The sequence below is a fragment of the Plasmodium vinckei genome (genome assembly GCF_900681995.1).
Source record: "Plasmodium vinckei vinckei genome assembly, chromosome: PVVCY_01".
Lineage (NCBI taxonomy): Eukaryota > Apicomplexa > Aconoidasida > Haemosporida > Plasmodiidae > Plasmodium > Plasmodium vinckei.
In genome coordinates this window covers 112,759-126,679 of record NC_051293.1, presented here as the reverse complement: position 1 = coordinate 126,679, position 13,921 = coordinate 112,759, and the positions used below count along the sequence as shown (strand labels likewise).

General features: G+C 23.5%; 5 protein-coding genes across 5 annotated transcripts; 3 read left to right on the top strand and 2 right to left on the bottom strand.

Annotated features, from left to right (window-relative positions):
- Positions 1-481: 481 nt before the first annotated feature.
- Positions 482-2,023, top strand: PVVCY_0100350 (dihydroorotate dehydrogenase, putative; the record flags this gene model as incomplete). Its single annotated transcript, XM_008628419.1, has 1 exon — positions 482-2,023. The coding sequence occupies one exon, from the start codon at positions 482-484 to the stop codon at positions 2,021-2,023; it is 1,542 nt and encodes a 513-aa protein (XP_008626641.1).
- A 588-nt stretch (positions 2,024-2,611) lies between these two features.
- On the bottom strand, positions 2,612-4,036 carry PVVCY_0100340 (mitochondrial chaperone BCS1, putative; the record flags this gene model as incomplete). Its single annotated transcript, XM_008628418.1, has 1 exon — positions 2,612-4,036. One exon carries the CDS (start codon positions 4,034-4,036, stop codon positions 2,612-2,614), a length of 1,425 nt encoding a protein of 474 aa, XP_008626640.1.
- A 2,266-nt stretch (positions 4,037-6,302) lies between these two features.
- Positions 6,303-7,712, top strand: PVVCY_0100330 (RNA-binding protein, putative; the record flags this gene model as incomplete). Its single annotated transcript, XM_008628417.1, has 1 exon — positions 6,303-7,712. One exon carries the CDS (start codon positions 6,303-6,305, stop codon positions 7,710-7,712), a length of 1,410 nt encoding a protein of 469 aa, XP_008626639.1.
- Positions 7,713-8,916: 1,204 nt separating this feature from the next.
- Positions 8,917-10,401, bottom strand: PVVCY_0100320 (conserved Plasmodium protein, unknown function; the record flags this gene model as incomplete). The annotated part of the gene is made up of 1 exon (XM_008628416.1): positions 8,917-10,401. The coding sequence occupies one exon, from the start codon at positions 10,399-10,401 to the stop codon at positions 8,917-8,919; it is 1,485 nt and encodes a 494-aa protein (XP_008626638.1).
- A 1,837-nt stretch (positions 10,402-12,238) lies between these two features.
- On the top strand, positions 12,239-13,646 carry PVVCY_0100310 (conserved Plasmodium protein, unknown function; the record flags this gene model as incomplete). The annotated part of the gene is made up of 2 exons (XM_008628415.1): positions 12,239-13,122; positions 13,244-13,646. The coding sequence occupies 2 exons, from the start codon at positions 12,239-12,241 to the stop codon at positions 13,644-13,646; spliced, it is 1,287 nt and encodes a 428-aa protein (XP_008626637.1).
- Positions 13,647-13,921: the final 275 nt, after the last annotated feature.

The window sequence follows — 13,921 nt, the reverse complement described above, 5'->3', positions numbered from 1 at the left end:
CTTATGTTATTAGTTTATCTGCATTGGTTGATAATTTTTAATTGTACGAATATATATATATATATATGTATTTTATTATTATTATTTTTTATTATTATTATTTTCGCACTTTTTTGTGGCCGCATGGAGACTACGTTTTTATGAACGGTGAAATAAATATTCTTTTTTTTTTTTATTATTTTATTAATTTAATAATTTTTATTATTTGGCGATTTGTTTATATAACGAAAAATTTATTGAGATGTTCGATTAATAATTTTATTAAGTATTTGTTTGTTTTTATTTTGATTAAATTTTTTTTTTTTTTGCGAAAGTATAAATAATATTCTCACATTTCTATTCATTGAGAAATAGGTTAAGAGTTTGATGAATGTCAGGGAATATTAAACATGATAAAAAAAAAAATTTAATTAAAAATAATCCCAAAGTAGTTCATAATATATGTAGATATATTAATAGTTAAAAATTAGTACGTCCAAAAATGATTATGAAAAAAGGACTGGAGAGCTACATATCGAGGGGAAATTCAAAGTTGATTGGAAATTTATTAAAAAAATATGGAGCATTAAACAATGAGAATAGTACAACAAGATATAGGAATTATTATACTAGTTTGAATAATATTGCCAAGAAGGATTGTTTAGTATTATATGATAAATGTAGAATAAATGGGTATAATAATAATCGAAAATTTTCAAATATAAATGTTCGAAAATATAGCAGTAGTAGTAATTCAAATCCTGATCCTTTAAATGTAGGATTTTTTGAAGATGAAATGAAAAGATTTGATGAAAGAATGAATAAAGAAAAATCAAAACATAAAAGAGCTTTATTTTTTATATTTAGTAGTATAGTAGGATTATATATGTATTTTGAATCATATAACCCTGAGTTTTTTATGTATGATATACTTTTAGATTTATGTTTAAATTATGTAGATAGTGAATTATGCCATGATATATTTTTATTATTAGGAAAATTTGGTTTATTACCATATGATACAACTAATGATAGTGTATATGCAACATCCGATATAAAAAATTTAAGTTTTATAAACCCTTTTGGAATTGCAGCTGGTTTTGATAAAAATGGTATATGTATAGATAGTATGTTAAAATTAGGGTTTTCATTTATAGAAATCGGTACAATAACACCAAAACCTCAAAAGGGAAACGATAAACCTCGAATTTTTAGAGATGTAGAAAATAAAAGTATAATAAATGCATGTGGATTTAATAATATAGGATGTGATCAAGTTACTCAAAATTTAATTAACTTTCGAAAAAAACAAGAAGAAGATAAACTATTAAGTAAGCACATTGTTGGTGTAAGCCTTGGAAAAAATAAACAAACAGAAAATATTGTGGATGATTTAAAATATTCTATTTATAAAATTGCTAGATATGCAGATTATATTGCAATTAACGTAAGTTCCCCTAATACCCCAGGTTTGAGAGATAATCAAGAATCAAGCAAGTTAAAAAATATTATTTTATTTGTGAAGGATGAGATAAATAGAATAGAGGAAAGAGCCCATAGTCGTGAAAATTTTTGGGCAAATACAACAAAAAAGAAGCCTTTAGTTTTTGTGAAATTGGCTCCAGATCTAGAAAATAGCGAAAAGAAAAAAATCGCTCAAGTTTTATTAGATACTGGAGTAGATGGTATGATTATTTCTAATACTACAATAAATAAAATGAATATAAAAAGTTTCGAAGGTAAAAAAGGAGGAGTTAGTGGAGAAAGATTGAAAGATTTATCAACAGATTTAATATCAGATATGTATATATACACTAATAAACAAATCCCAATTATAGCATCTGGTGGGATATTTACAGGAGAAGATGCGCTGGAAAAAATTGAGGCTGGTGCATCAGTTTGTCAATTATATTCTTGTTTAGTTTTTAACGGAGTAAAATCTGCTATTAAAATTAAAAGAGAATTTAATAATGCGTTGTATCAAAAAGGTTATTACAATTTGAGAGAAGCTATTGGAAAAAAACACAGTAATGGAAAACTTTGAAAGCTTAAAAAAATTTTCATGTGTGTAAAAAGAAACATCATTCATGTACCACATCGTATGTACACTATAGATAATGATACGAGTGTTTTATGGATTATATGATGTGTCACAATTTTTATGTAGTTACGAAAAAAAATGATATTTTTAATTAGTATTTGGTCTATCTGTTTGGCATACTTAATCTGTGCATATTGCGTATGTTTGTATTTTTTAATTTTATATTATTTCATTTTTTTTTATAATGATGGAATAAATTTTTTATTAACTTGAAACGGTAAAAAGATTATGAATATTTGTATATCTATGCTGATGGGTATGTGGAAAAATATACCGATCTTAGAGTTGGGGTTCATAATTATATAAGATGTGCATAAATTGGTTATTCGATTAATAAAAATGGATTTATTTGTGTTGCAGTTATACCATATTATTATTCCGATCCATATACTTAAGCTGAGGCACAACTGGTTTTCTTTTTTACACTATACAAATTCCTATCTTTTGGGTATTTTATCATTGCATATTTGATTATTCATAAATATATGCTTACCGTATGTTTTATTATTAGTGTATGAGTAGGGAAAACATTTAAAGGTCATCTTTTTTTTTGGCATATAATTTGGCCCAATCCTCAGCATTTTTTATGGTCTTATATGGATCATGCTTTGAAAATAAAAAGAAAGATTGTATTTCAGCCATACTTAAATTAAAATTTTGAAAGATTGTAGAAAATTTATCAGCCAAATCATTATGATTGGGGAAAAATCGTAAAAACATATTTTTATATTGATACATGCTTGCATAAGGAATAAATATTTTCATATCAACTCTTCCAGGTCTAATAAGAGTACTAGGGAGTTTTTCAATATTATTAGTTGTCATAAAAATGATTCGTTCTTCTGTTGCTACAACACCATCTAATGCATTTAAAAGACCACTATATGATACACCTAATGTTCTTATAGAATGTGAGTCTGTATTAAATATAGAATTTGAAGATTTTGTTTCTGAATTAGGTTTATTTGTTGTATTGTTAGTAGTAGTATTATCTAGTGCTGAGTTGAGAAAAATAAAATCAATGTCTTCGAGAATTAAAATAGTTTTTGGAGGTACAGTGGCTAGTAGATGTATGAATCGATCATCAGTGAGATAGATATCATTAACATTTATAGTGCAAATATTAAAATCAAAATATCCCGCTAATGCACTGATTAGACTACTTTTTCCACATCCAGGTGGACCATGTAATAAATAGCATCTTCGATATGGTATACCTTTATCAATGTACCACTTGCTTGAATTAAGAAAAGTTTGTATATCACTAATTATATATTCCCGTAAATTTTCAGGTAAAATAACTGAATTGATAGGTCTTTTATTTTTTGGTGCTCCAAAAGGTCTCCATTCATGACCAAAAGTTTTATATAATAATGTTTTTCCTTCTTCTTTTTTATCTATATATATTTTTGCATCTTTTAATAATTCTTGAAATATATATTTAGACCATACAAAAGTACTTAATTTTATATTTTCAAATGGCAATGATCTATTAGTTTCCGAGATCATATTTTTATCTCTACTTCTTTCAATAAATATAAATGTATTATTATATATAAATAAATGATTACCAACACTTGGAAGAAATGAAAATATAGCATTTTTACAATTTTTGTCATTTATTATTTGCGTTTTTAAACTTAAATGTCTACTAATAATTCCCTTTTTTACCATATATTCTAGTATCCAATAATAGGAAGTATCATTTATTGTTATTTCTAGTGATGTAAATAAATTTTTTTTTATAGCACTATACATATAGCTATTTAATCTATTAGCAACAGTGACAAATGCGCCAACAGATATTATACCAACCCCTGCACTGAAATATTCATTTTTTGTTATGTTTTTAAATATCGATCCAAAAAAACCATCCTTTTCATCAAACGTAAATCCTAAACCTGCATTTTTTTCTGCGTTTAATTCGCAGTTTTTGTTCATCACCAGCTTTTGCATTATTTCGGCATGTGGGTAAGCATTTGTGAATACAGTAACATCAATAAATGTTATTTTTAGGGAATAAATTTATATGATCAATTTACACATAGGTAGTTGGGATGTGTTTTTTATGTAGAAAATATGAACTACCTTTTAATGCTCTAATAAATGTGATAAAAATTATTTTTTCAGTGTAATTAAGTCGCTCTTCTATATGATATATTTTTTACCATTGTTTTTATGTTTAATTCTGTATCCTCATTTTTATATGCCAAACTTATTATATATTATCGTAATTATTTATATTAAACTTTTTTTTTTAAATAGAACTAAGCATATTCATACGAATTGAATGTGTTTCAACCATAAAAAAAAGTAAATATAAATATACATGTATAATTTTTGTGCGAATATTTTTTTCTATCGTTCAAAAGTCTCTTACTACTTTATACTGAAGAAAACATAGAGCATTTAATTATGTACATATATATATATATACGTGAATTATTTTTTTTTTGCAATTTTAATAAAATTATTCTGTTTTAGCTGTATTTGAGCGAATAGTACAACAGTAATTATGTTAATGTGTTTAGGTGATTTAATAATTTTTTATTTCATTAAAAAAATGGAAATAGTATAAAGTATGGGGAAAAAGCAACATGCCTATGTTGCGAAATTGGAACAATTATTTACAAACATATGTATATATTTTTTTTCGGTATATAATTAAATGTATTATTTTATAATAGATTTGTAACATTAAAATAGAATTGTGTTTTTTCTTAATAATTACATTGAGGATGATATGAATAAAATGCAATGAAGCATACAAAATTTGATTTTATTTTTTTTATAAAGCTATAGAAATTAATTTGTTTACACTTAACCATTATGTGTATATATTTATGTGAAAATAATATCGGTTTCATGAATATAGCATAGTTATAGAGATCTCTTAATTTTTTCACTTTAAAAAAGAAAGTAAACATTGCTGCATTCAACCAGTAATTTTTATGATATCTTTAATAATTTTAAATATTAATTTGATTGGAAAAATATTATATAGAACGAAATTGGATTTTATTGAAATGTATATTTTTATTATGTCTTTGTGTAATGTTTTTAATATTTCAAATTGAATAAAAGTATAGAGAGAAAAAGGTGTAAAGCCTTTGAGTAAAAACCAAGCAAAACGCACATTTTCTATTTAGTATAATTATGTATGAATGATTATATATATTTTATATTCCCTTTGGAAGAAATGGCTAATTATTATATTAAGAATTTTTTAATATAGTGTAAAACAATTTGGAAATAAAAAAAAGTGTAGTAGTCTTTTGCTATAACATAATTATTCAAGAGTTATATATTTTTAAAAAGTTAATGGACAGATTGAATTTTATACATATTATTTGGCTTTTTTTTCATAAGTTCAATTTATAAATTAAATTGGCCAAAGGTATTTATTTTTCCATTTTTCAACATTCTTCTATGTTCCTCTTTATATTTAGTCTTATTTTTAAAAAAATAAATAAGCGCAAATACAAATAAAAGGGTTTTAAACAAATATAAAAATGGTTTGTTAAATAATTATACAAACATGACAAACAAAACAAAAATAATATATAAAACTGTATGTTAAGGGATGAAAAAATATATTTTTTTGAAATATGATTTTAAGAATAAATCGTTTTTTAAGCATTCCTTTATTATTTTAAAGAATATACACACACTAAAATTAAAAAATAAACAAAATTAAAAAAGTAAAATATATAAGAAACACATAATGAAATGAGATTTTAAAAAAAGAGGGGAAATGGAAAAACATAATGAATAAGTAATAATAAATAGAATGAATTATATTGATAAACTTAAACTGGTAAAAATAATAGGGGAAAAAAGCAGGCTATAATTATGGGGTAATGTTATATATATTTTTTAAAATTTATGCTCATATAAATGAATAAGTAAAATAAGCATATTTCAAAATAAAATATAAATATAAACAAATAATAAGCCTATATTATATGTATATAAAATAATGTGTGGCGAATAAAAAATTTTATAATTACCAGGTTAAAATTGTAAATAATAATTAAATTAAAAATATATTAGTATAGAAAAAAAATTCTTATAAACATACATTTGTGAAAAGAATATATATGTATATATAATTATATGAAAATCCTTCTATTTTTTGTAGCTTGTTTATATATTATTTTTTTGAATTGACCTTTCTCCGTTTTTTAAGTTATTATATAAAAAAAATATTTTTTTAAATAAAATGGAAAATGATAGAATGAATAACCCTCAAGGGCAGAGTGATGTAAACAGAGGGTTTAATAACATGAACTATTACAATAACAATACCAATGGAATGAACAATGGAAATAATATGAATGCGGGATATTATGGTGGGTATGAAGGGCAAAATAATAATTTTAATATGAATACAAATAATACAGGTATGTATATTAATGAAGAAAGTTTTAAGAATAATCAAAATACCAATAATAGTGCGATGCATAATAATTTTAATATGAATAATCCTAACTATAATGGAGGTAATTATAATAACTATAGTAATTATGGCGCCAATTACAACATGGCCAACAATATTAATAGTCCTAGCAGTATGAACGCCCCTAACAATATTAATAGTCCTAGCAATATGAACACCCCTAACAATATGAATAACATGAACAATGCTAACCATAGTGGATATAGCAGCATGGGAAATGTAGCACCAAATTATTATCAGAGTGACCAATATATATTAAATAAAAAAACCGCTAAAATATTGTATATATATAATGTAACAAGTGAATACTCCGATGAGAATTTTATTTATAGCTTATGTTCTATTTATGGTAGTGTTGATACAGTTAGTTATATGAAAGGAAAAAATGTATTTATAGTAAAGTTTGGGTCTGCAGATGATGCATTAAACGGATATAAAAATTTACCAACACATTTTAAAGACTTTCAATATGAGCTTCGTAATGAGTCTAAAAAAATTAGTTATTTTAGTGAAAAGGCTAATAGCCATAAATATGTATCTCCTAATCTTTCTGAAAAAAAATTTTTATCATTAAGCCCAGAAAAACGAGAAAAAATTATGAGCATAAAACAAAAAGAGCTATTAAGAAAGTGTAAGGAAAAATTAAATGAATATATTAACATGTTCAATAACAAAAATATAACAGAAGATGAAAAAAATAAATTACAAGCTTTGATAGAACATTTAAAAGCACGAATACATGCATTGAATAATCAATGTGATAATGCAAATTTAGGAGGAATACAAAATCAGTATTTATCAAACAATTATAATAATACGTATGAAAGTAACAGAAACACTAATAATATAAGCGGAAATGTTAATAATTCAAACATTTCTAATAATATCAACTATAATAATAACATTTATGCGGAAGGTAGTACTACTATTAAAATTAATTCGTTGAATAATATTCAAAATAACGATGACTTAAGTAATTATATAATTCAAAACAATTCTATATTTTTAAATGAACATATTTCATATCTTTCATTATTTACATTTGGTGAAAAATATGCAATAATTAAATATACTAATCAAAATGCAGCAAAAACAGTTCTCAACAATTGCACTATGTGCAATATTAATGCAGAATTTGTTCCCGATGATAATGGCAATCAGCAAGGTAGCTAGAGGATGATGACCCAAAGACGTACATATTTGTACAACATTCCCGACTGGAAATTATTTTTTTTTTCGAAAAATGTCCTATTTTGTATATAATTGCACATATGTGCGATATATTTTAAAGAGGTGAATAAATATATATATGTATTTGCCTTTTTTATTATTTTTTTTTTTGCATGTTTTAGTTTTTTGTTGATGATATTACTTTAACGCAACACAAATAAATATTATTCTCTTTCCAACTTTGCTTTTTTTCAAAGAAAAGGGCATAATAAAATTTTTAAATACATATTATGATTAACACTCGGACAAATAAATTGTACTTTGTGTTTCCATTTTTATGGATTGACAAATTTATTTAAATTATATATTTAATAGTAAATGTGCCGTTGTTTTGAGTTTTAGTGGACACAAAAAGCAGTTTATTTGTCTTATTTGAGCCAGTTTATTTTGGATTTACCTTTTATTATACTCATTTGGAATTTTAATTTTTTACTAGTTATTTTTCGTATTATTTTGTTTATTCATATTATATTTTTTTTTCATGGTTACATGTGTGTGCAAAAGGATAGATATTGTTTAATTATCATATAGTTTGATTGTAAATTTTTTATGAATAAATGGAAATAATCAAATTAATATACATATACAAGATCTTAAAATATATGTATTATATTTTTTCTTTTGATGGGAAGCAATTTAAATAAACTTTTATAATTTTTAAAAAAATATTTACTATGATTAGTAAAAGAAGTTAAATATTTGTCTTATATATAATTAAAATTAAATTGTATGAACAAAATAATGCATCCATGGAAGGGTAACAAACTTGGATGGGTAGAAATATAGTATATTTACAAATATGCATATATTATGCATACACAACTGGTCGGATATGTAGTAACTCAACAAAAAAAGTGATAGTGGTGAATGTATTGCTCGGCCCAAGTGCTATATCAATTAAATAAGAAATAAAAAATTGAAATAGAAAGAAATAAAATAATAAAAACAAAAACAGGGTCGTAGCATCGATAAGCATCATAGCAACATTTGTACAATAAAAAAAATAAAAAAAATGCGAGCAATTTATTATAATATGTCTAAATGATAGTGAGAAAATAAAACATGGAGCAGAGAAACTACATTATATACAATTTTTTTCTTTCTTTGTTTTCTACTTTTTTATTAATATAAAATGTATTTGTGTTTTTCACAAAAATGTGTACATATCATCCAAAGATTTTAAGATGTTGTTTTTATTATTATTTTGCTCGTTTTTTTCAATATTTTTTTTTGTTTTTATTTTTTCTGATTTTTTTTTTTGTTCTGTTTCATAATGAATTCCACTTTCTACAATTTCATGAACGGCATTTTTTTGATTGTTTAAGAAATCTGTATTATGGTTTGTTTCAGTTTCTGTTTCATTTTGAGGAATATATTTAGATAATTGTTCATCGGAGTTATCACCAGAAACGGTAATATTAGTTAATAAGGAGGTTGCATTATTTAATTTGTCAGCTATGGTTTGTTCGTTTTGTTTTTTTGTTAATAATTTTTCAGTTGTTTGAACTATATTATCTAATAGAACTCTATGTCCTTTTATATTTCTTGAAGCATTACTTAAAATGTCATTACTTTTTTTTTTCTTTTTTTTTCTTTTTTTATTTCTTAAATTAGCTCCAAATCCTCCTTTTCCCCCCTTTAATCGAAATAATACATGAATATCAAGAAATTCATCAAAAATATTAATAGTGGATTTATTTTCTTTTATTTTTATAATACATTTTTTTGTACCAAAATTATTATGTTCATTGTTATTAAGATCGATTACTTCCCTTTTACATGATAAGCACATATCATTTATATTGTTTTCTTCATAGTTGTTTAATTTTAATTCGTTTATTTTATTTTGTATATATTTCAGATTTATTGTGTTTAATGGAAATAAACTTTGGCTCTTGAAAAAACTGGAATATTTATTTTTAGTGTTATTCATAATAGTAGCATTAGGGGGTTCACCATTAGAAGATAATAAAGATGAATTAGCTACAGTTGAATTATTTTCATTAATATCTAAATCGGTTTTGAGATAATTTGGATTACTTAAACAATTACATATGGTGTTGTTTTTTTTCAAATTGTTTTCACAAAATAGTTTATTATTTTCAAAAGATTCTTTTTGACCATTTCTTAAGATATTATAAAAAATATCATAATAAGAAATGTCTTTTTGGTTATTATATTTGATGGGTAAATTATTTTTAAAAATATTATCATAAACAATTGTATGTTTTGAAAAATTATCATTATACATATTGAGGGGGTCTGAGGTAGTATTAGCTTGACATGATGATGGATCATTTATCCATGATTTTGTGTTGAAATGGCGTTTTTTATTTTCAATAAAATTTATAAACCTTTCATTTGTATCAATGTTGTTCATTAATAACAATTTTTTTGTTATATCAAATACTAGATAATTTCTTTTCCTTTTTTTTAAGAATATATATTTTCTGTTAATAGCTAATCGAAATCTTTCAACTGGCAAGTTAAATATTAAATTTATAAGTATATAGAAAAACGCATTCGCATTTTTTTCTAATATTTTAATTTCATACTTGCTTAAAAGTTCTTTAATCTTTATTCGTTTATTTATGGTGTTACTCCCCATATGAATTATATAGTTGGACGTCATTTTTTCCAAATAAAAAAATATTTCATTATAGTGTCTGGGATGGTGAATATACCGAAATTGGAGGAGGGATACGCATATATGTATTATAGAATATATACGTCTATTATTATATATGTATTAGATATGCGCACAAATAGACATACATTATATAAGTGAGGATGGTTTAATAAATTTTATTCACGGCTATTTGTTTTATAAGCATATTAAGTATAAGCAAAATAATAAAAAAACATCAATTTAAATATAGATAAATATGAATTTCAACCCACAGTTTATAAAAACACAAACATTAAAAACAAAAATAATAATACATAGCAATAATAGCACAAAAAATTATGTAGCATTATTATGGAATTATATATTAACCACTATACATTCCCCTTCATTATGTTTTAAGCAATAGTGCAGCATCCATAAAAAAAAGGGAATAAAACAAACATGATAATAGATGATATTTGTTGAAAAATATGGGTAATAATATATAAATAATTTCTATATATATTGGGGTAAGATTCGTAAGTTATGCGAAAAAATTAATGAATATGGGATATGTAAAATAAATATAGAAATATAAAATGAAGATAAGAAATAAAAAAGATAAAATTGCAACATCGCACATAAGCAATGTCATACATATAACGAAACAATTCAAATTATTGTATATAATGATATAAATATAATTATTTGTTTACACTAAATGTTTTTATTAATTTTATATTTATATATATCATACATTATGAATTTTTTGCTATGATGATTTATATATTCCTTTATCCACGTGCGCATTTATATAGCTATATGCAATGCTATTATAAATATGTAGGGCATAAATAAACTTTGCCACTTTACAAAAAAAATTTTTAAGTATTAATTTTTTATTATTACTTATTCAAATTTATTTACATATTTGTTTATGCTATCAAATTTAATTTAAAAAATATCAAAAAAAAATGAAAATAAAAAAATAAATGAAATGAAACAGAATAGCAACAAAAATAAAGATAATACAAATAATTATAAAAAAATTCTTAGCTTGCTTAAGGGCCATGTACTAATTTGATATATTTTTTTAACTGTATGAGGGGAATCTTGCTTAAATAATAGTTGTACTATTTTAAGCGAATATAATGTGAACAAAGTATATAATAAAATGTAAAGAAAAAAGGGGAAACATATTTATTTCGTTTTTCATTTTCTGATTTCCTTTATACAGAGTATTAATTTATTTATATATGTTTATTCATTTTGCCCCCTTTTTATGGGTTGACAAAATATGCAACGAAAGAAGTATCAATAAAAAGAGAAAAATAGCATGAGGCACAGAATATCAAAATAAAATAAAAAATTATGTTGGCACATTAAAGAATTTTTAAAATAAAAAATAATGAAATAAAGTAAAAATATTGTGGAAAAACTATTGAATAGTAATAAGGAAGGATGCATATGAAACTAATCATGAACGAGATGTAAAAGGGCTGTATATGATATAGTATATATCTTGTATAATACAGTACATTTTTTTTGTTATTATAATTTTTATTATATATTTTTTTTCATGGGCATGATATAAAGTAAATTATTAAAAGCTATAAAGCATAATTTGATGAATCCTTTTGGCGCAGCATTTAAGCTGATTGTATATGGAAGTAGATAGGGATATATTATATATTTTTTTAAACATGCATTTGAATAACTTTGTAGTTCTTTCTCTTACATGAGAATATATTATATGAAAATATTTTCATGCATCCTTATCCGTACATAGCGTTAGTTTGATAAGGTACATATGCATATGTGTGGCCTTAATATTATTTGATTTTGATAAGGCATATATAGAATGGATAACGTAATAATATCAAATAGTAGCAATGTACACTTTGATAAATCAGAGACAATTGGAAATATGAAACTAAACGATGATGATAATAATAAAATAGCAATCGATGAAATTAATAAGGCCTCCTTATATTATAAAAATGTAAATACAAATACAAAAATCCAAGAAAATACGGAAAACAAAAAAAGTAGTAATAATAATAAAGAACAAAATATTTTAAATACAAATTTTAATAACGATAATCCAAAAGACGTTGAGAATAATGACGGCGAAATAAATCTGAACAAGGATAATAATGATGTGAAAAACAAAGTACCATTAAATAAAAAAAAATCGAATTATAGCGAAGAAAAAAAAAAACAAACAAGTTTACTAAATAATAACAAAAATAATAGTAAGCTAGTAAAATTAAAATCAGATAATGATAATATTGATTTAAAAAAAGGTGAATTTATTAAATATAAAACTAGCATTAAGGCGAATTGTGCAAATAATGTTAAAAGCAAAATCAATAGTGACAACATTGGAAATAATTATTGTAATACAGACGATATTACTGATAAAAAAAAACTGCATTTAAATGGGCAGGCTAGTACACACAATAAAAAAGGGAATAAAGATTTATCTTCTTCAATTAGTAAACATGATGATGTTGAAATAAATAAAGAAGATATTTTATTCCAGTACGAAAAATGTTTAAGTAGGAAACGAAAAGAAAAAAAAAAATTAAAAATGAAATCAAAACTATTTAGAAAAAGTGTTAAATATTCAAAATATTCTGGAGGTGATATGCTAAGCGTAGTTAATCAAATGAGGCTAAATTTGAGGTTCTACCACCGAGAAATGGATGACTTTTTAAGTGTCATATGGAATCTTCAAAATATGTAAGGAAACTGAAATGTTTTGCATGCACAGTGTTATATAAACATGCGAATGATCAAAAAATACATAATATTTGAAAAAAGAATGAAAAATATAATTTTTTATCTATTTTATAATTTTTAGGGTTTTGATAGAGCGGGAAAAATATAGAGAACTAAAAGATATGCTAAAATATACAACAGAAGAAATAGAGAAGGAGAATAACAAATTATATGACGAATTAAATATATACAAACAAAAATATAGCAACTTAAAGAGTGTTATATCAAATATTGGTTATGGGATGTTTTTAAATATTGAAAAACCAGAAGTAAATAACTATAAGCATTCTATTAGAGGTAACAATTCATTTATACAGTCTGAAAAATTATATACCGATGATATCCATGAAGAAAATGATGAATGCGATTATGTTATGATTAATGAGCCAATGAGTAAAGCGAGTGATTGTTATAGTAATTACCATAGCACAAGAGGCGAACGAAATCGTAAAAATTCATCCTTATTAAAATATCTTGACTTTTAAATATCCAAATGTGTATAATATATAGCCCTTGAATGGTTATATATTTCAAAGACGAGCATGCATAATTATATTTTTTGTAACGATATAAAGTAAAATTTGTTAATAAAAATATGCATTTAAATGCTATATTTTTTTTACTTATTTAATTAAAAAAAACAAACATACTAATGGGCACCATTTGCTTATTACATATGGTCATTGTTGGAAACAAAACTATATTGTTTTTTCTTTTTCTTTTTTATGTAAAAATTTATAAAGTATTTCAATTTATATTT